This window comes from Dermochelys coriacea, chromosome 21, assembly GCF_009764565.3.
Source record: "Dermochelys coriacea isolate rDerCor1 chromosome 21, rDerCor1.pri.v4, whole genome shotgun sequence".
NCBI classification, from domain to species: domain Eukaryota; kingdom Metazoa; phylum Chordata; order Testudines; family Dermochelyidae; genus Dermochelys; species Dermochelys coriacea.
The window spans coordinates 1,431,673-1,453,191 of record NC_050088.1 but is presented as its reverse complement, the minus strand read 5'-3'; the positions used below and the strand labels follow the sequence as shown (position 1 = coordinate 1,453,191).

The 21,519-nt window shown below is 39.4% G+C and overlaps 1 protein-coding gene across 5 annotated transcripts in view; it reads left to right on the top strand.

The window, feature by feature from the left end:
* Positions 1-21,519, top strand: part of MAGI3 (membrane associated guanylate kinase, WW and PDZ domain containing 3) — a 198,248-nt gene that overhangs the window by 128,342 nt on the left and 48,387 nt on the right. For 3 of the 5 annotated variants that reach the window (XM_043500625.1, XM_043500623.1, XM_043500626.1), the window contains 3 exons: positions 3,300-3,357; positions 19,093-19,187; positions 21,103-21,297. In XM_043500625.1, coding sequence (XP_043356560.1) covers positions 3,300-3,357; positions 19,093-19,187; positions 21,103-21,297 — 348 coding nt within the window. The remainder of the gene's footprint in view (positions 1-3,299; positions 3,358-19,092; positions 19,188-21,102; positions 21,298-21,519) is intronic. The other 2 variants (XM_038379478.2, XM_038379479.2) reach the window with 1 other exon arrangement.

Below are 21,519 nucleotides of genomic sequence, written 5' to 3'. Positions count from 1 at the left end.
CAAAGTGAAGGGATGAAAGAGCCTTTGGACTTCATATGAATTGACCCTTAATTGGGCTAGGTGCAGGAGGCATAAACCAAGCTACAATAGGTGGCTTTATTGTAGGAGTATTTTAAAATCTCTGAAGCAGTTGCACGTTTTAAGCATCAGTGTCGTCTTATTTCCATTTAGGAGGGAGCCCTGAAGTATAATATAGTTTATAATCAAGATAGGCATCTGTATTAGCAAGTTTGAAAATAATTAGCCTCTTTTTAGATACTAGAAAATACGATAAGATTTTTAAAAAAAATCCTCACAATCCTCTCCTATCCCTCTGGCATCTCAACCCTGTCTACGTTAATTTGACTTTAACATTTCCCTGTTTGTCTGGTTTCATGTGGATAATTTTTCAACAGAAGTGCGAGTCCCTGATATGTGGAAGTGCCCTGGAGAATTCATTTTGCCTAAGCTGTCTCATGTCTCCCAATGATGGCAGAGCTTAAACCTTCACTAAATAAAGCTTAAAGGGGGTGAACACTGACAGAATTTTACTGCTTCACAGAGTGACAGAGATGTTTGAGAATCATAATCTAAGCAGGGTTCCATAGTTAAAGTGCTTGTCAGTCATGCTTTTTCTTCAAGCAAAATCCTATCAGTTAAATAGAAAAGAGGTAAATGCCAAGCTGCAGTACCAAACTAGCTACCTAATTTTGTTAGTAATGATTCATTGCTGTTGGGAATGTGTTGCTGAAATAATGTGGCTAGCAACTGGTGCTTTAGTTCCCCGGAAGGATGCCTTGTTGTTCTGCAGTCACTGTTAGGGGAAGGAGGAGTCTGAGATTTTTGTCCTGTGTGGCAACGCTTGGACTCAGCCTGTTCCACAGTGATATAGAATTTCCATAGCTAATAATTCTCAAACAAGAACGCTCTAATCCTGACCCCTGTGTGTATCATTATCTGTAGCATTCCCATTGATCACAGCTGCCATGGTGAGTCAGAGAGAATGAATTTGTCTGTGAAATAATGTTGGTCTATCCCAAGAATGGGCAAACTACAACCCGGAGGCTGCATCTGGCCCTTCAGACATTTTAATCCAGCTCTCAAGATCCTGCCAGGAAGTGGAGTCTGGGGCTTGCCCCGTTCCGGTGCTCCAGCCAGGGAGTGGGGTTGGGGGCTTGTTCACCCCGGTCTAGCCCATTCAGGGCTTTAAAGAGAGCTAGTACCAAAACTGTACCAGCATTCAGACCATAGTTGTCACTAGCAGAATCTTGAACTAACTTCCTTCCATCCAGATTCCGATTTCCTTAAGAGAGTGCAGTAGAAGGGATACATTCTTTCCATCTTAATATGGACCCTTAATTATTTCAGTACAATATTTTCCATACTAAATCCAAGACACTTCTAGTCTTACTTTTCAGTTTTTTTGCACCCCAACTGGCTTTTTAAAAATAATGCATATTCACTATCTTCTCTAATATGGGACAATGCAGGGAACTGATGGAGTGGTTGGCAGTAGGTAACTTAGGGTTTCCCTCAGTCATAATTTATGATTTTTTGGGGAGAGTATAGGAACTTATATTTGTTTCTGTTCACCTCTTGCACCAAGGCTTCACATTGTGAATCCGATCTGAGAGAATGTTGGTGGTAATCAACCTACAGGCAAATCCTTCAGATGCTTGCAAGGCAGTAGTGCAGTGTAGCCAGCCAATAAAATAAAAATGTACAGAGAAGCAGTCTCTGCAGCAAACATCTCCTGTGTTACAAGAGTCAATAGGCACTGAGGCAAGACTGAAAACAGCCTCTTATTCTCCTAAATCTATTCTTAATGAAGCCAGCTTGAGCCACTGCCTCATACTGCTGCTTTATTAAACATATGTAAAGCCCACCACTGGGAGAGGATGGGATAAAAGAAGGCATTTTAAAGAGAAAGATGCAGGACATCCTAATGAACAGCACTTAAACAAATAGTCCCTCTGGGGCATTTGTCAAGTTCCGCTGAGCTGTACTGATACTCATAATTGGTAACATGCTGCCACATGCTAAGAAAATTCCTGTTACCTTCAAGCCTGTGGCTGCCACAAACAACAAACAAAATAATTACACAGAAATCTTACCCTTCAAAACAATCAAGACATCTGAAAGAAAAATAAAAGGCAATTTGTGTTCCAAATGGAACAATATTTCCATTTTGTCTTAACTTTTACACCAAGCTCTTTTTCAAACTGCATTTCCATATTTACATTTCTATGGTCAAATTAGAGTAGCAAAGCTATAGCAATCAGGCCTCTGTGGTGACAGCTTGTTGCATTCAACCAGTAATGCTCTGATTCTAGCAGCTGTCCTACAAGAATTTGAATTTAGTTCAGAAGCAAGGGAGCTTTCTGATTTTTTTTATGCTGTTTCAGTATGAATGTTTATTTTGTAAAGATTTAATTGCATTTTGCACACCACTTTCAGAATATGGGATCATTAATTTCCCTCCAGATTTGTTGCTCTGGAGACTTGGATTCAAACGATAACAAACACAAATGGAAATGAGTTTGAGGTGATGTCTTTTCAGTCTTCACTTGTCCTTGTCACCACTGTACTGCCTCTTCGATTCTGATTCAGGAGCCTAGATGTCAAGTAGCAAGGAGTGCAGGTCAGGACTGCGGTACATTGGGAGAACTAGGTGGGGAGTCTGACTGGAATGTTGCAGGTCTGGCTTGAAATGCATTGGTGTTAAGGGGATGTGTGTGTAAAATTGGAATAACAAGGGGGTTGCAGGTCAGAATTTAGGCCCCTTGGCAGAGGTTTCTGGAAGCACAACATGACTGGAATAGCATGGTCCCACAATTCAGGTCTGAGATGGATTGAAAGTGCTTCTTTGGGAAAAGCTTCAATATCTCCTTTCCACGCTATGGGTCAGCCATAGACAGTGCTATCATATAGTTACAGATTGGGGAGTTAAAAACAAAACTTCACAGATGAAACTGGTTATTTATAGTTGGCTTAGTCTAATAAAATGAGACCTTTATCTTTCTCTTCCTCCTTTTGTTACTTAAGATATTTTTGTGCTTCACTTTGAAGCTTGTTAAAACTTAATTTTTTTCTTTAAAATGCAAGTTTTCTCCTCTAGTGGACCAGTGAGTACAGGGGGGCCCATTTTCCTTCTGGGAAATACAAGCACTCAATTCATGGGAATATATAAATTGCTTTCATATTTCTGACAGTCAGTCCATAATCTCTCCACTCATCTTTTTTTCACATGAATTTTGACATTTTCAAATTCTTTTCCATTATAGTGCAAAATTTTGTTCATTCTTCTGTTCCAATTACAGAACTTCCTTATGGCTGGGAGAAAATAGAAGACCCTCAATATGGAACATACTATGTCGAGTAAGTGTTTTCACCAATTATTCACTTCATGTGGACATCAGTTATGGTAGAGAACAATGAAACAGTTGCTATGTAATAAATGCAAATTGTAATGCAGCTCATTTAATGACTATGTATCCAGTGCAAATTAAGAGCCAGTTCTGATGGCCGTAACTGAATTGTGCGCTATTCCTATGAGTTAATATGTAAGATAATAATGTGTGTAGCTTCCCTTCACACTAATTAAGATACATCCATCTATCATCTGGAGGGGAGGAATCAAGTAGTAACCATTGTCCTGGGCTGGAAACCAGAGAGCAGCAAGTAAGCAGTAGGATTCACTTTGCTTCTCTGCCTCATACATGTCTATGTGACTTTTCTTTTATAACTAAGAATTATGATAGTTTGTTACAACAGTAACTTTATCTGGCATAATGATTAGGCATTAATGATTTTGCCCAAGTGGTTGAATCTTTCTTAATATCCTTATTATAATAACTGAAGATGCTGAATGTATGTTTAAAGAGATCAGAGCATGTTTCTGTTCTGAAATACCTTTAAAATGGAGCCTCTCGATTAAAACAGTAGCACTTGCTTTTCAGAAACCAGTGGGAAATTGCTTTCCCCTCATTCTTGGGTTCCAAAGCAGCACCATGTAGCAGAAAACCCCTAGACTACTGTGACTGGCTTGCTCAGCTTCAGCTCAGGCTGAATGAAAACCCCCTTCAACCATCAAGAGAAAAATTAGCGGAGAATTGAAAATATGAGCTTTACCCAGTGTTTGGATGGTCTGTTGTTAACCCGGTTGATCATATCTTTTAATTGTGATGCATAATAATAATAAGCCAAATTAGGGAACGCTCGTCCACCAGACTTCGTAGACTTACTCAGAACTTTAGAACTCACCTTTTGTCTTTTGTGTTCCCATACGAATTTTAATAGTGCATCTTGCTCTGTTTTTAATGGCATGATGGGGATAACAGTAGGGGGATGCACTGAAACAAACAATAGTAACTTGGGGAGGACATTCATCTTACTGAGGCTACACTATATCTAGCCAAGAAATTTCATGTTTGTTCCATTTCTCCAAATCTTTTATTATTTTATGCCACAGTGGAAGGTAATTTGCTTTAAAAAGATGTTTGTTTCTCTACAATATTTATTCCTAAAAATTTTAAAGATTCCTTTACCCATTTAAATTTATGTAGCTGACAACAGTTTGTTTTGACCCTTCAGGGAATATTAATTTCTAAAATTCCAGATTTATCATAGTTTATTTTGATGCCTGATACCAGCTCAAATTCCAACATCAATTGTTCTATAATTTTTAATTACATTTCTACATCCTGCAAATATAACAAGATATTGTCATATAACACTACTTTCTGTTTTCAACATATTGATGCCTTTAACCATGGGGCTGTTTCTCACATGTATTGCAAATGAATCCATTGCCAGAACAAGCAATGGGGGGCAACCCTGTCTTGTACCCCTAGACAAATTAAAAGGAGAGGATTGAAGTATACAGGCCAATATATGAGTAGAAAACTGGTTTCCAAAACTAAATCTTACCAAAATCTGTCTGAGGTTCTCCCAATACAAAGGTCAATGGTTTCTCAACATCCAGCAAAAGAATTGCTAAAATTAACACTATAGATGAAATGCAGAGTTCTTCTGACATTACCAGATAGATGCCTGCCAGCAATAAACCCACCCAGGGTTTATTAATAAATTAATAAACCCACATTTGGGCAAGATGACACTCAGTCTGTTTGCTAGCACCTTGGCATAAAATTTAACAGTCATATTAATTAAAGAAATAGAACGGTATGATGCACGGTTGCTAAGATCTTTTCTTTGTTTAGGAATGACCACAATTTTTGCTGCTTTCCCTGAATCTGGAATCTCATTCCCCTGCAATCTTCAGTTAAAATAGGGACCAACACTTGCTTTTGGAGCTTTCAGAGTAGCAGCCGTATTAGTCTGTATGCATCCGATGAAGTGAGCTGTAGCTCACGAAAGCTTATGCTCTAATAAATTTGTTAGTCTCTAAGGTGCCACAAGTACTCCTTTTCTTTTTGGAGCTTTGTAATACTCCCGAGAAAACACATTGGGACCTGGAGGTTTATTAGATTTTAATTTCTTAATTACAGTTTCAACTTCCTCTGCAGCAATTTACCTGTCGAGCTGCCACATCCTCCTCAGAGCTGAGGTAGCCTCACACTTCTCCATTACTATTTATAAATTCAGGATTTGGATGTTCTGAAGTGTACAAAGTGTGGGAAAGTTAGCCAAGATTCCAGCAATCTGTTTGATGGCAGTTATTGAATCTCCCTTTTTATTTCTAATCCGAGGGGTGGCTGACTTATCCTGTTTCTTTTTTTAACTTTCTGGCTAAAAGCCTATCAGTTTTATTGTCCTTTTCAGAGTATTTGTGTTTGCTCAGCCACACACATTTGTAACAAGTTAATCTTCCCTCTTACCTCAATTATTTTCTTATACGCTCTCTTAGATCCTGTAGCTTTACATCTGCCTACCAAAACAGAAAGTTCTTTAACCAAACTCTCTTCTTCAAGAGCTCTTATTTTTTTAAAGTATGATGCTTTCTTTACAAAGATCCCTTTCATTACTCCCTTTCAAGCATACCAGAGAAGTCTTGTATTTGGTTCGATCCTTATCATTGTCTTCTATATAATTCTGAAACATTTCTTCCAGCCCTTGAATTCTAAGGGAGTTATAAAACACAGCTCTATTCAATGACCAGGCCCTTTGTTTTTTCACTAAATTCCAGTCTTTTAATCTAATATATGCAGAGGTATAATCAGACCAAGTTATAATGCCTAGATTAGCTTTTTGGACAAAACTAATCAAGGCCCTAGAAACAAAAATCATATCAATCCTGGGATAAGATCCATGTGTAGCAGAACAATGTTTATAGTTCCTGATGCCTGGATTCATCTCCCACTAGACAGCCATCAGATCCTCATTTTTCTAAATAATGCAACACATTTGCACTTGCTTCTCCTGAATGCCTTCTGTGCAGGGGTGAAAGTAACTTAAAGGACTTACCAGTACACCAGAGTCCTGAGCAGGGGAGGCGTGGCCTCAACCAGAAGAGGTGGGCCCTTTAAATACCTGAGCCCTTTAAATCAAGATTTAAAGGCCCCAGGGCTCCAGCTGCGGTAGCGACGCCTGGGAGTCTTGGGCCCTTTAAATCACCCCAAGAGCTACCTGCAGAGGCGGCTGGGAGCTCAGGAGCAATTTAAAGGATCGTGGCCTCAACCAGAAGAGGCGGGCCCTTTAAAGCCCTGGGCCCTTTAAATCACCCCCGGCAGCAGGGTTCCGGCAGTGATTTAAAGGGCCCGAGGCTCCCTGCAGTGGCTGGAACCCCTGGCCCTTTAAATCGGCGCCCGAGCCCTGTCGCTGCTATCCCAGGGCTCCAGCAGCGGGGCTCGGACGGTGATTTAAAGGTCCTGGGGCTCCGGCCACTGCAGGGAGTCCTGGGCCCTCTAAATCGCCGGCCTGGGGAAGCAGTTCTGGTCCAGCATGGCTCACCGGCCCAGACCAGCTTACTTTCACCTCTGCCTCTGTGTACATTTGATCAATCCAAAGTGGGATTTAAGCACCTCATTAGAATCTCTGGCTTGAATAATATTCCTTTCCCTAAAACTTTGCAAGTCCATTAAAAACCAATCAAAAAAAGAAGCTTGTCCTTGATTGGGAGCATATTCGTTGGCTAAGGTGAGAAATTTACCTTTCAAGGACCCCTTAATTAAAATATATCTGCCCTCTGTATATATGAGTTGTACTGAAACAATAAAAGGGAAGTGTTTAGCCAAGTGTTGCCAACCCTCTTCTACTAGATTGCTGTGAAGAGACACATGGTAGCTATGTCCAAGAGGCATTCAATTATTTATCATTTTTCTTCAAGTGAGCTTCCAACAAATAGATATACTAGGAAAATCCTCTTTCAGTGAGCAGAATAACCTTTTCCTTTTGTTGGATTGTTCAGTCCCTTAATAGTCATGACATTAACAAACTCTCCCATGAGTATCAAGTCTGCTGTCAGCCAGTATATTACCCTTTGCTAAAATCAGTGAGATGTGCAACCCCCCCAACTAGATGCTAGGTCTCTATTATATTTGCATCTCTTCTTTAGATAGGACATTTTAGAAAGAGTTCATGTTAAACACACCAGTAATTTTAAAACTCTCACATATATTGCTTTTTCATTTTTAAAACCTGTATTGTTGTACCGTGATCTTGAATCTGACTTGCTGTATATTTTTTCATTGAGCCCTGTTTTTATTAATATGTTTTCTATTAAGACACACAGCAATATTTAATATCTGTTTTTGTTCTCTTATGCTGTTTCCCTCCCTATGCATTCCCCCCATGGCCACCTGGTCCCTTGTAGCTTTGGGAGCCTGGCCTTTGGTTAATCCCTCTATCAGCATATTAGTTCTGTGCTGGGGTGTGTGGAGGGAAGTGGCTTCTGTTTATATGGGGTGTGTGTATGTGTGTGTGTGAAGAACCAAGCCTTATCTAATCTGATGAAACATCTTTATAACACGAGGCATTATGAGATTATTATACCATCAATGAGTTCACGTATTCTTAAAATTTTCCACTATTGATGACCCTTCTTCAACCAATATAAATTTTAGAATGTTTATGGTAACTCTGAAGTCAAATTTACTTCACTGGGGTGATCTGAGTCTCCTATTTTATTATTAACTTTTGTTATTAACTGATGTAAATTAACTATAATGTTATACCCATTAGGCATGCTGTTTCCACATAAACCAGCCTGGGTGCTACCCAGCCCAGCTTCCATTCCATATATTCCTTTTTTCATTGTAACCACATGCATAGAATATCCATTATTTATTGTAATGTTACATATACTAATTTTGTTGTTCTGGATCTGGACGGTTTATTCTGCTCTCATAATCTGTCCTTTTGTCTGGACAATGTATCTTTTTGAGCTGTTCAGGTTCTCTTTGATGTCACTGATTCCCAGTGATTTCTGGGAAAGCCTTTGATCCCATTCAGATTGTTCTGGAACTGATTTAACCATTCCCATTTTTGTAAGTATCTGTTCCCCTTTTTTTGAATCTGAGTTAGACACATCAGTCCTTCCATTTAAAGGACAGTCTAAATGAGAACCCGCATTTGTATTTTACATTGTTCTATCTAAGAAGTGTGGTCACCTGGTATAGTTCTCTTTGCTTTCTAAAGGTTGAGGTTATCAGATCTGGGAAAATTTGTACGGGCTGGTTAAGAATCATCAGTGGGTCAGCTCTCTCTCTCATTGCCCTGAGAATTTTATCCTTGTTGTGATAGTGGTAGAGAGAAGACAATCACGTTTTTTAATCTGGAATCTCCTGGGAGTCTGGGGGAAAGGGATCTGTGAGCTCTCCCAATATGAATACGATCTATATTGCCCAGTTTTAATATGTCATGGAAAATATTGTCCATGTGTCCAACAGATTTTTCCCTTCAGTCTCCTCTGGAATATATTTAATCCTTATGTAATTCTTGTATTCTCTGTTTTCCATGTCCTCCAGCTTTAATTCTGTTTTTTCCCTCTTTTTTCCAGTTGTTTCAATTTTTTCAGTTAGATTAATAATGCTGTCCAATTGGTCATTTAATCCTGCTTCCACATCTAATATTTTCCCATTAATTTCATTTTTGTATTTTTATTGTAAGCCTGGAACTCTTCTCTCCTCGCCTTATTCATCTTTTTGATTTCTTACAGCAGGTCCTTCAGGTCAGCCTCAGTGACTGGTGCTTCTCCACCTGCCTCGGTTAATTTGTTTGTTGCCAGGAAAATTATTCTGTCGTTTTGGGATGGGGAGGGGAAGAGATCTTTATTGGAGGATTTCTCTCTTTTCCCAGACATCTAGATTTTGTCTTTTCTTCTTGCTTGTTGTGCCTCTTTCAAGATGACTGCCATCACACTCCCCCTCTGTTTGTTTGTCTGAGCTTTCCAAAATGGCCATTGCTATATTTCCTCCCCCAGCCACAATAGTACAATTTTATTTTATTTCTTTACATTTTGTTGCACTTACCTACTGTCTCTGTACAGGATGATGATGATCCAGTTCAACATCCTCCAAGCTCAGAGTCATTTTAGTAAGTTCTTTAGGCTGATTGCCCTGGATTCTGTTGCTGTTTTTTCTCCCAGAGCCTGGTACCTGCCAGCTCTCTTCAGCCTTCTTTTATTTTTCTTCTCAAAACTGGCTCCACAGGTGTGATGATTCATATTTAAAGCACAGAACTGTGGATTCATGTTGGATTGGTTCTTTTTATTCTTCCTAAATTGGTTTCATTTATTCCCCCTTTCTTGCAGAGACCTGGATTAACCCAGCAACCCCCACCCCCCAGTTTTGTTTCTTGAGGCTGCAGCTTTGGAGGGCTGACTGGAACTATGGTGCTTTGCATTATGTACCTTTCTTTTCTGTGTCCTCCCGCTAGAACACAACTAGTTAACTGCTTCCTGCATACATGACATAATGTGGAATTTACGGCAAATGAGATAAATGTTTTCCCAATAGAAAACTGGTAAAAACCAGACTTTAACAGATTTTGCTGTGGATGCTGAATTTTTCTTCCCATTCAACACCACGTTTCACTTAGCAGGAGGTCCAGTTGTTCTCATTGTCTGGTGTGTCTTCTTTTGAAGATCATCAAAATTATTTGTGCTTAGATTTCAGAACCAAACACAAATTAAACTTGAAGCTTGCAGTGAGTGCATGGGCGGCATCAACTGGTGTCAGTGTTGATTTGAATTCCAAGGGAACAGAGAAGAGAAGCTTGTTCTGTTGGATTGCTAATGTGAGCTGCTCCTACAGTCAGCTGTATTAACGGTCACAACAGGAGGAAGCAGGGAGGTGGGTGATATTCCTTGCATCTGCAGCAGCAGAGTGGAGGGGTAGATCTGGATCCTGCAGCTTGCCCCATCTGCACTGATCCTCTCCTCTGCTCCATACCCTCCTGAATTAGTTTGGTGTATCCCAGGTTGGAGGAACATTACATTAGGCTCTCTTAAGAGATTACCAATATGACTGCCAATTATTGTCACTTGTGATGGGAACGTTTGCCGAAATGGAGCTGAACAAAAAGCGCGTACAAGTCACAGCACACAGCAAGCCTTGTATGGCAGTGACTTATAGTCACTGTAACTTTGTCCATATTCATACCAGTGTATCCAAATGGAAAGGGCTTGTTCCCTAGTGCAAATCCCTGGGATATTCAGTCCCAACCAAAGTGGAACATACTAGAGCAAGTTGCAACAGTTCCTACAGTGCTCTACCCCAATGGAAAAAGTCATGAAAGTGCTCAGTGATCTTTAACAGCAAAGAACTGTGATGATGCAAGACATTTCCTAGGGCAGGCATGCTTTATGGTTGAGTAATTTATTAGATTTTCAAAATGCAGGCTGTACTCAGGGTACAGATGAGCAGAGATGGGTGCACTGTGGATACTGTGGCTTGATTCCCAGACTGTTGAAGTTTTGCATCACCAGCACAGTAATCTGCAGTGAGTTGACTGATGGAGGTAAAGGTCTGGTACTTGAATAGTTGCTCTGCAGAGCAGTGACTCGTTAAACCAGATGTCTTCATTATTGTTACTGATGGTGACACCCACCAATGGGTTTAGTGGTTTTGATATGTAAAGGAGCATGGATGAAAATCTAAAAGTGAGAATAAATAATTTTGATAAAAAATTTGGAGAAAAACTTGGTAGTACAGATGTCTGGCCTTCTTAATCATACAATGATTTGTATAGAATTCTAGTTGCTGGAAGCCCAAGGTGGCCCACAACTTCCTACTTCAGAGTTTTGTAGATTCATAAAACGTGTTCATGAGGCATAATATTCTAAATCCCTGAGGCGGAAGCATTTGCTTTAGTAATTCTAGAGGGTCAGTAATTCTGTTTTCTGGAATGAGTTAAAAGTAATCTTTTGACATCTTCATGTTTTTCAATGAAAAGCTAATAGGCATTTATTCAGGATGGTGCATTCATTCAGATATGCTGTAGAAGAGATACTGCTTTACTCTTAGAAAGATTCCTTTTTCAAGAGATACTCATACCTGTTACATATTTTGTGTGCTTAATCCTAATTTATGAAGACAATGCTGTTTGCAATATTCTTTATCATGTGAAGGAATAATATAAGGCTCTATGTTTTGGAGGAAGCTGAAGTATTAGATTGCTTTGCTTGAATAATAAATCCTTGTTGATCGCTTCTCCTATGCACACTCGACATAACTGCTCTTGCATCTTCTGGCATGATAGGGAGTCTCCAGAGAATTAAGTAAAAACTGGATGAGTGCCTAAACAAGAGACTAAAGGAGGGACATTTTGCACCTGAGAACCTTACTACAAGAGACAACCCAGGGCAAAACTTCATAGTTTCCTTCAAAGTTCATATTGTATTAAGCAGAAATATTCAGCTCTCTATGGAAAAAATAGCTGAGCAAAAATTGGGATTATAAGGATTTAGTCAAAAATGATACTTGAGAAAATCTAAAATCTAAAAGCCCAATTTTTCCTCTGCTGTGCCTCATTCAGAGATACCCAGGGGCAAAAATATATGTTAGATTTCTGTTCTATAAAGCTAATCTGAAAATTTGGTCTTTAAAAAAAAATTATTATTTTTTTTTTTATTGAAAGCCTTTTTAAAAGGTTTTACGGTAGCTGGGGAACAAAGGCAAAAAGAAAAACCCAACAGAAAACTAAACTGAATTTTTTGATGTGGGCTGTTGAGCTTCTGGGTTTGTCATGCAGATAGATTCATAGATACTAAGGTCAGAAGGGACCATTCTGATCATCTAGTCCGACCTCCTGCACAGCGCAGGCCACAGAATCTCACCCACCCACTCCTATGAAAAACCTCACCCATGTCTGAGCTATTGAAGTCCTTAAATCATGGTTTAAAGACTTCCAGGAGCAGAGAAGCCTCCCTCAAGTCAACCATGCCCCATGCTACAGAGTTAAAAAGTCCTCCAAGACTTTCACATTAAAAGTATCACATTACTATTTTTCAGGTAATCCTTCAATTACGAAATTAGAAATTGATAATCTTGCAGTGCCAATGCTCTTCTTCAGATGCTGCTTTGAAATTATTTGAAGATGGCTGCACCTGTATCTTAGCTGTTCAAAGTGATTTCCTTCCTAAATTCTTATTTCCTTCAAAAAACAAATTGCATAGGAGTAGTTCCATGTAGCTGGAAAATTTAAAATATATATCTGCATTCTGAATAACACGCAGAGCAAGCAGCCCAAATAATGCTTCTTCATTGCACTAGCTTCTATAAATGAATTAGATTCTTGAGCAACTATTAAAACTATGGTTTAAGAAAAATGTATATGGAAGGAGTTCTCTAAAATCTGTTAGCATAATTGGAAAAACTCTATTGCTGCAGTGCATAATGAGGTCCTCCAAAGTAAAGTTACCTGTGATGTCTGTACTACTCTGAAATCCATTTCCTTTCATCTTAGTAAAAGGAAAAGGAGTACTTGTGGCACCTTAGATACTAAACAATTTATTTGAGCATAAGCTTTCGTGAGCTACAGCTCACTTCATCGGATGCATTCAGTCTCTAAGGTGCCACAAGTACTCCTTTTCTTTTTGCAAATACAGACTAACACAGCTGCTACTCTGAAACCTTTCATCTTAGTAGAACTCACTCAGCCACTGTACATTCCTTAGCTCCCAAGCACAGCCTGTGACGGGTTTGGGTCCTTTGGGGTTACACCTGATGTGCTGGGGTTTAACTGAGTCGGCCTGTTCTGCCTGCTGGGGTCCTCTTTACCTGGTCTTGCTGGGCTAGGCTCACAAACCTCTTCCAGCCAAGCACACAGGCAGGGCCACACCCAGCTACAGAGAGAGACCGAGATCCGCTCTGCAAAGATTCAGCCTTTGGGGCTTGCTCCAACACTCTGGTGCCCTCTCCATTTAAAGGGTAAAAACCCAAAGGTTTTATGAAATTCGCCGCCTCCCTCAATGTGGAGGGAGCTGTACACAACTTCTTGCCCCTTCCCCCCGTTAGAAATTACATAAACTGGGTTATATTATAAACCAGCAATAAATTTATTAATTACAAAAGGTGAATTTTAAGTGAATATAAGAGATAACAGACAGAACAAAGCAGATTACTGACCAAATAAAGCAAAATATGCAAGCTAAGCTCAATATACTTAAGAAACAGGTTACAAAATGTAAATTCTCACCCTAAATGTTGTTTTAGGCAGGTTACAAAGTTTCTGTGGTTCAGAGTTCCAATTATTGCTTTTCAGATGTAGGGTGACCAGATAGCAACTGTGAAAAAACAGGAACCGGCGGGGAGTGGGTGGGTGGTGGTAATAGGCACCTATATAAGAAAAAGTTCCAAAAAACAGGACATCTGGTCACCCTATTCAGACTGGACCCCTGTCTTGGTCTGGACTCCCAGCCCTACCTTCCCTTCAGGTGGCTTTAGCAGTCTTTCTTCTTGGGCAGACAGGCCATGGAGAGGAGGAGTCCCCTTTGCCTTCTTCCCCACCCTTAAATAGGATTTACATAAGGCGGCCTTTGCTTCCCAAACTTGACCCCCCTTCCCTTCCAGTGGAAAATTACAAGAAGTCCCAGGTAATGTTTCTTATCAAGTGACAAGACCCATGTCTCTGCAGGGCTGTGGCAGCCACTGCTCCTAGGCGGTCTCCAGCATCCACAGGAAGACTGAGATATTTCACAGTACATTCTCTCTGCTGATGGCCCATTAGCCCTGTCTGGCTTTTCCACTGTTGTACCAGAAGCACTGGTTGGGGGTGACACCCAAAGTAACACATTTGAAATACAGATACGTAGTCAATATTCCTAACTTCAGATACAGAAATGATACAGGCATACAAACTGGATAATCGCATTCAGTAAATCATAACCTTTCCGATTATATCTCTCACATAAACCATCTTGCATAAAGTATATCTCAGTTATGTCATATTCATATCATAAGCATATTTTCATAAAGAATATAGAATTAAACATCACACAACCTATTACCTCTATTGTGTTCGGAATGGAAATGGGGAATTGGCCTGTCTTTTGGTTCCCCCTTTAAACCTGAAGCTGAGTCAAGTGTATGTTTAAGCTCCCATTAGTTTATTGCTGGAAGAACTCCATTTTATTTAAATCATTAGCTAGAAGAAGTGCTTGGATTATTCCACTTAGATCAGAGGTAATCCACATTCCTATTCATGAGCTGGGACCAGAAGGGCTTTAGATCTTTTTAAAAGTTGAAATAGCAGAGGACATGTTTGTTCTCCTTTTGTATAATGTGTGGGAGAACAGAGCTGGGACCTACCAAAAGAAAAGATCTTCAGGTACCAGTATAAGATTGAATCAAAAGAGAGATAATTTGCTTCTTCCTTGCTTCACTGGAACAAAAAAGTAGCAGGAAGTCAGTCATTTCATCTTCCAAGCACTGTTTACAAAATGCATAGACACTGTCTGTTTAAGATTGGATATGCAGTGTGTTTAGTATTGGAAATCTGCTGCAATGGGACTGACTGGTTACTTCTGGGTTCTGTTCTAATTCTGCCACTGCCTCATTGTGTGACCTCAATCAAGTCTCTCAACCTCTGTGTTTCAGTATATCCAGAGAACTTTTTATAGATTGTAACTGACAGTTATGGCCATTTTCTGCAGTATCTTGGGTAAGCCTTATTGAATTAAATTTAAGTGTCTTAAAAGCTCATTGTGTTAAAAATGCAACTGTTTGTTTTAGTGTGGGATTGTTTGTAATTTGTCTAGGAGACATGACTAAATGTAAACCTTGGGAAGTGTTATGAGCTCTGAAGCATTCTTTTAAACAGTGCTAGGACAAGTATTAACTTGTTAGTTAAGTAGGTTTCCTGGGGGAATGCAAATGCCCACTTCTACCCCATTTGAAACCTCTCCATGGGGAGGTGATCTTTATCTACAAATGACCTATTTCCAGGGTCAAGAGGCCCAAATGGCATAAAGGAGTAACTCTTAGGTTCATGGGTGTTCTTGTTCTGAGCAAAAGGAGTTGTGAACTTGTGGGCTGTTCATTGGCCAGAGCACTTGGAGTCAGGGTGATCTCGTGAGTAAGCTTATTTGCATGATTGTAGGTTCTTTTATTGTTACTGTTTTCTCTGTAATACGTTTATTCTTAAGGCAAAAGCATTTCCTTAGAAAGAGCTTTGTGGCAACTTAACTATATTTAGAAGGAGCTGTGTGGCAATTATGCTGTTTACTACCTCTAAGGAGAAAAGAAAAGCTGGTTGGCTTAGTCAGTATGACTTTGTGGAGAAATTTGCAGTGTAGCCATGGAGCTATGTAGCCCAGAAGTCTCCTGTTCAGGAGAGAGGGAGAGACATGTGTCTGCTCAAGAGAGGCAACAGCTGTGGAGCTGAAACCCTAAGAATAGGTCCCTTGCAGGACCGTAGAGGGGGAATAGAGGCACAGTTGCCCTCAACTGCAACTAACCATTTTTAAAATTGTTTAACAATACTGACCCATATCTCAGGGGGAATCGAGACTTCAGGGATAAAATCTTTGATAGCTTTTTTTAATGGTATTACTGTATATCTTTTTTTATGCTATACCTTGTATAAAGACAGGTTTCAGAGTAGCAGCCGTGTTAGTCTGTATTCGCAAAAAGAAAAGGAGTACTTGTGGCACCTTAGAGACTAACAAATTTATTAGAGCATAAGCTTTCGTGAGCTACAGCTCACTTCATCGGATGCATCCGATGAAGTGAGCTGTAGCTCACGAAAGCTTATGCTCTAATAAATTTGTTAGTCTCTAAGGTGCCACAAGTACTCCTTTTCACCTTGTATAAAGATTCAGTCACCTTTTTTCTAGTTTGTTTGTTTGTTTTTTAAAGAAAGTAATTGGATTTAGATACTCCCTCTGCAGAAATATATGATTAGTATGGGTAATGCAAGTAATAATGACTACCTAATGAAATAAAGCCTTTAAGGTAAAACATATGTCCTGCTCATAAAAACTGTGATGAAATGAGTGTCAAAACAGGTTAGATTAGTTTACTGTTTTCTGACAAAACCACAGTAGACAAAAAACACAGTATAGTAATTAGGCTAGGTGAAGAATAGCCCATATTCAGCTCTGATGTTGGTCAACATGTATCAGTACATTTAAATAAAAAATCTATTCAGTTGACTTCAATGTGTAAGTACATACTTGTTTTGTAAGTCCTAAAGGACGCATTCTGTCCCCTGATAAATGCATATGGGAACCGTTGGTGCATAATCAAAGACAATGTGGACTCTAATTTATTAAAACTGAAAGCACATAAAGCCTAGGATTTTCAAAGAGTCTAAGGGAGTTAGGTGCCCAAATCCCAATGAATTTGCATCCCTTATGCTCCTTTGAAAATCCAGACAATCTCATTTGTTTTTCATTTTTATGGTGTTTATTTACTGCATTTCTTTCAGCTTTGGACAGATTAGACTGGTCTGACTTTCTAGGCTCCTGCACTAGCACAAAGCTTGAGTTTGACATTCCAGTGCTACAGGGGAAAATTGGCATTTAAAATATTTATTTTTTTCAGTGTAACACATTTTCATGAGTAGTAAAATTTAGTTATTTAATAAGACTGCCCCTTATTTTTACATCTAATTTCACAGTTTACATTACCTGGCAGTGTCTGCTTTAACATAATAGTAAAGTTCATACTTTTTCAACACGTAACTTATGATTACAGATTTTAATTAGGAAAAAAGTTTTGATTCTTTTCAAGAATACAATTAATGGAACGCCCCCCTGTGATGGGTTGTCTCCCCCAAGGTGCAGTCTGGAAGCAGGTGGAACCGCTGTCTCCCCTAACCATTCAGCTGGGCGGGTCCCTCTCACACTGCTCTGCTAGTGATTCAACCAGCCTCTCCAGGCCTTATCACCCAACATGACAGCAGGTTGCATCACACACGCAACTGAGCTCCCTGAGTGCTTTACCTAAGCCACTCAAGGACAGACAAAACAAAACAGTGAATTTCCTAGCTCCCCAGCCTTGCACCCTCACTGGAATATTATACCATCTTGCACTGCACAGGGATCTGTACAATGCAAGCTCATTAATACAGTTCGCTTTCCCGTTGATGTGCGAAAGATATGCACAACAAGCCTGTGTTAACCAAGCTGAGATTTTCCCAGATACTTCACTTAAAGACACACTGGTTAACATAAAACAAGTTTATTAACTACAAAAAGATGTTAAGTGATTATAATGACAGAACACAGATTACCTAGCAAATAAATTAAAAAAACTGCAAACTAAGCCTAATATACTAGATAGGATTTGAATTAGCAATTTCTCACCCTGACTGATACAAGCGGTCCACCAAGTTTCCATACACAGGCTAGAAATCCCTTTAGCCTGGTACCAGCACTTACCCCAGTTCAGTCTTTGTTTCCAGGTGTTCCCTTGTTTGGGGAGTGAGGCCCTGAGATGATGTCACTCCCCACCTTATATAGTTTTTCCATATGGCTGGAGCCTTTTGTTCAAAGCTAAGTTCCCAGCCTAGTTTGTGGAAAAATACAGGCACCAAAATGGAGTTCAGTGTCATGTGGCCTGGTCACATGCCCTTGCGTGCCTTGCTGAGTCATAGCAGCCATTACTCATTGGCTGGCTGAAATGTTCACAGGAAGGCTAAGCTCTTCCATGGTCCATTGTCTTTGTTGATGAACCATTGTTGTACCTGAAAGACTAGTTGTGAGTGTTATCTAGAGTAAGCACATTTGAATACAAATACATTGTCAATATTCAATACATATTCATAATATTCATAACTTCAGATACAAAATTTATACATGTACAGAAATAGGATAATCATATTTGGCAAATCATAAATTTTCCAAAGACACCTCACATGAGCCATCTTGTACAAAAAGGATCATAATTATGCCATAATCAAATCATCACTGTGATGAATATGGAGTGCAGTGTCATACCTCCATTCCTCCCTCACTAGAATTACAGGAAATGTATTAATCAAGCACTCTTAATTAAATTATATACCCCATAACCATATTCCTCAAAATCCGAGTTCTGAAGTTTGTTGTTTCATCTTTTCAAGACTTGCAGTCCACAACTGAAACAAGGGGAAGGCAGGTATGCAGTGCTGAGATTGCATATACTTTTCTTTTAACTGTGTGGAGCTCTTAATGTTCACGTAGTTAATGGAGAACAAAATGGATGCCAATCTTGCTTGCGTCTTTATGAGCAGGTTTGAGCATGAGTTCAGCCTATCTAAAGACAAACATATCTCCTTTACTTTCAAGAAGCCATGAATGTTGGCTTAGCCACTTCCTGTGATTTGATGATTGAAACTCTTCACTAATAACATTGCATGTCACTTTAAAATGGAGCCAAGTCGCAAATTTTGTAAAAGAGAATGGAATTTACTGAACAGCGTGTCTCTTTGCTGAAATACATTATTATTAAGGCTCCTAAAGAGCCAGAACATGATTCACTTTGCTTCTATCAGCATCTTACAGGCACTAAAAGCCTCAATGGCTTTGAAAAGTAAATCAAAGTGTCTGGATAAAAAAGTCACTGTTATCCATATTGATTGTAATATTATTATAGTGTTCATCGCTCCTTGGTATTTATCTAAGATAAAGCAAAATAATATTTGTACTAAAACCACCTGTAGTTGGTTTCCCCATGAAATTGAAATAAAGCTTTTTACCCTGAAATTCTAATGTTTGTATATTTTCAGTCACATTAACCAGAAAACCCAGTTTGAAAATCCAGTGTTGGAAGCCAAGAGAAAAAAACAGCTAGGACAGACTGATGTTGGCTCTTCAAAACCAGGTACTTTCAGTCGCTGTTTTTCACCATTAGCTGCAATATTTTTATGAATGAAGAGCAGTCTCAAAAAAGAAGTTTTCTGGGTATTTTATTTCAAGTAGATCTTCATTTTGTGTTTTTTCCATTAGTTTAAATGTTCAGTGTGATCCCAAATAAGTCGTTTTTTCCTGACTTTTATTGAGATGAAAAGTTGGACTAAATTAACATGCTTTAATTTATGGAGTATAGGGAGTCCAGAAGTTAAGTTGAAAAAAACAGTTTTAATCAGCATTTTCACATTTCTGACATTTTGAATGTTTATTTATGAAGCCTTGAAAATGTTACTTTAATTTAGTTTATTGTATTTAATTTTGTAGCTTTTTCAGAACAAGTTACTGGTTCTGTAGCAGACAGCAGTCAGCATAGGTCAGCTTGTGTCTGTCAACATCATTAGTAAACTATGCACATATAGCCTTATCAGGCTGCAGTTGGTCAAAGCTCAACTAATGTCTGACTATTGCAAGTTGAGTATGCATCTTCATATCTGAGTGTGTATGCATTATTAATTCCTTAAGGCAATATTAGTGTTTCCTGTCCCCTGGCCAGACCATTTGTAGTCTTCCCTTCCCCCCCACCCCCAAAATTGTGGGGGTTTTGGAACGGTTTTTGCAGTTGAAACTGATCTAAGACTTTAAAGTTGCTTAAGCAGCTTAAACCAGTCTAATGCTGGTAGTCATAAGCAGCTTGAACATTCCATTTGGTTAGCCAGCAAGGGAGTTGGGAGAACCAGTCAGAGGGTGCGGGTAAAGCAGCAGCACTGCACTGTTAGGCTTCTGGCTCTTACCAGTTCTGAATTGGGCCTTGTTAAGAGATTAGAGCACAGAATCAAGGGAACTGGGAATGGAGACATGATAGTTCTAGTTCCAGCTCTGCTGCTGCTCTGCTTTATGGCCTGGGCAAGTCTCTTAACCTGTCGGTTCCCTTAACCTGACAGTTAAATGGGGATAATATCAGTAGCCTAGCTACCTATTTCACAGTGGTGGTGCAAGGATTAACTACCCTTTGTAAAGTGCTTTGTGCATATAAAGCATTATAGAGCTGTTTTAATGCACTCTTGTGGTGTATATGCACACAACACATCTGAATGCATGTCTGAACACTTGCTAAGGAATATTGCATGCTCCAAAGCAATTTTCAAATACTCCTAACATTGTCAAATCAAAGCCAATTTTTTCAAACTGAGTACAGACACTAACCCTCACAGTGGGTTATAACCATACCCACTTTCAACCTTTAGTCCTTTCAAAACTGTCATTTGATTTTTACAGTGAAGAGGTGCCTGTTTTCCACTCTTCCATAATTTCAGAAGTTGCTGGTTGTTTTGGTTAAATGTTCAAAAATTTCCTCTCGCCCCATCCTGTTTTGCAACCTTATGTGCTATTCACAGTCATGTGAATTGGGTATTTTCAACCACCCTTTTTTCTTACCTTGTTAAACTATCTGGACTTACTTATGGGTCATTTCTTAGCAGAATTGCTGATGATGACAGATCATAGAATCATAGGACTGGAAAGAACCTTGAGAGGTCATCTAGTCCAGTCCCCTGCCTCATGGCAGGACTAAGTATTATCTAGACCATCCCTGACAGGTGTTTGTCTAACCTGCTCTTAAAAATCTCCAATGATGGAGATTCCACAACCTCCCTAGGCAATTTATTCCAGTGCTTAACCATCCTGACAGTTATGAAGTTTTTCCAATGTCCAGCCTAAACTTCCATTACTGCAATTTAAGTCCATTGCTTCTTGTACTATTCTCAGAGGTTAAGAAAAACAATTTTTCTCCCTCCTCCTTGTAACAGCCTTTTACATACTTGAAAACTGTTATCATGTCCCCCCTCAGTCTTCTCTTATCCAGACTAAATGTGTTGACTTCTCTTTATGTGCAGAACCAGAGAAGTCACTCTTCACCAGAGATCCAGCCCAACTTACAGGAGCCCTCATACGGACATCGCTGAAGAAAAGCACTATGGGATTTGGTTTCACAATCATTGGTGGAGACAGACCTGATGAGTTCCTCCAGGTGAAGAATGTTCTGAAAGACGGACCTGCTGCGCAGGATGGGAAAATTGCACCAGGTGAAGTAGCATTTCTCCATTTCAAGTGATGCTGCTTGGCCAAAAGAGAGGGAAGCAGTTGATGGGCCATAGGGAATTAGATGTCTCCACCTGCAAACATTCTTTTTGAAACATTCTTTTTACCTGAAGCTGTTGTTTATCAGAGTGGGGAAAATATTATGCAGTGTCCAAAACCCTCAATTAGAAAAGAAGTAATATGTTAATACAAATCCATGTTTTGGA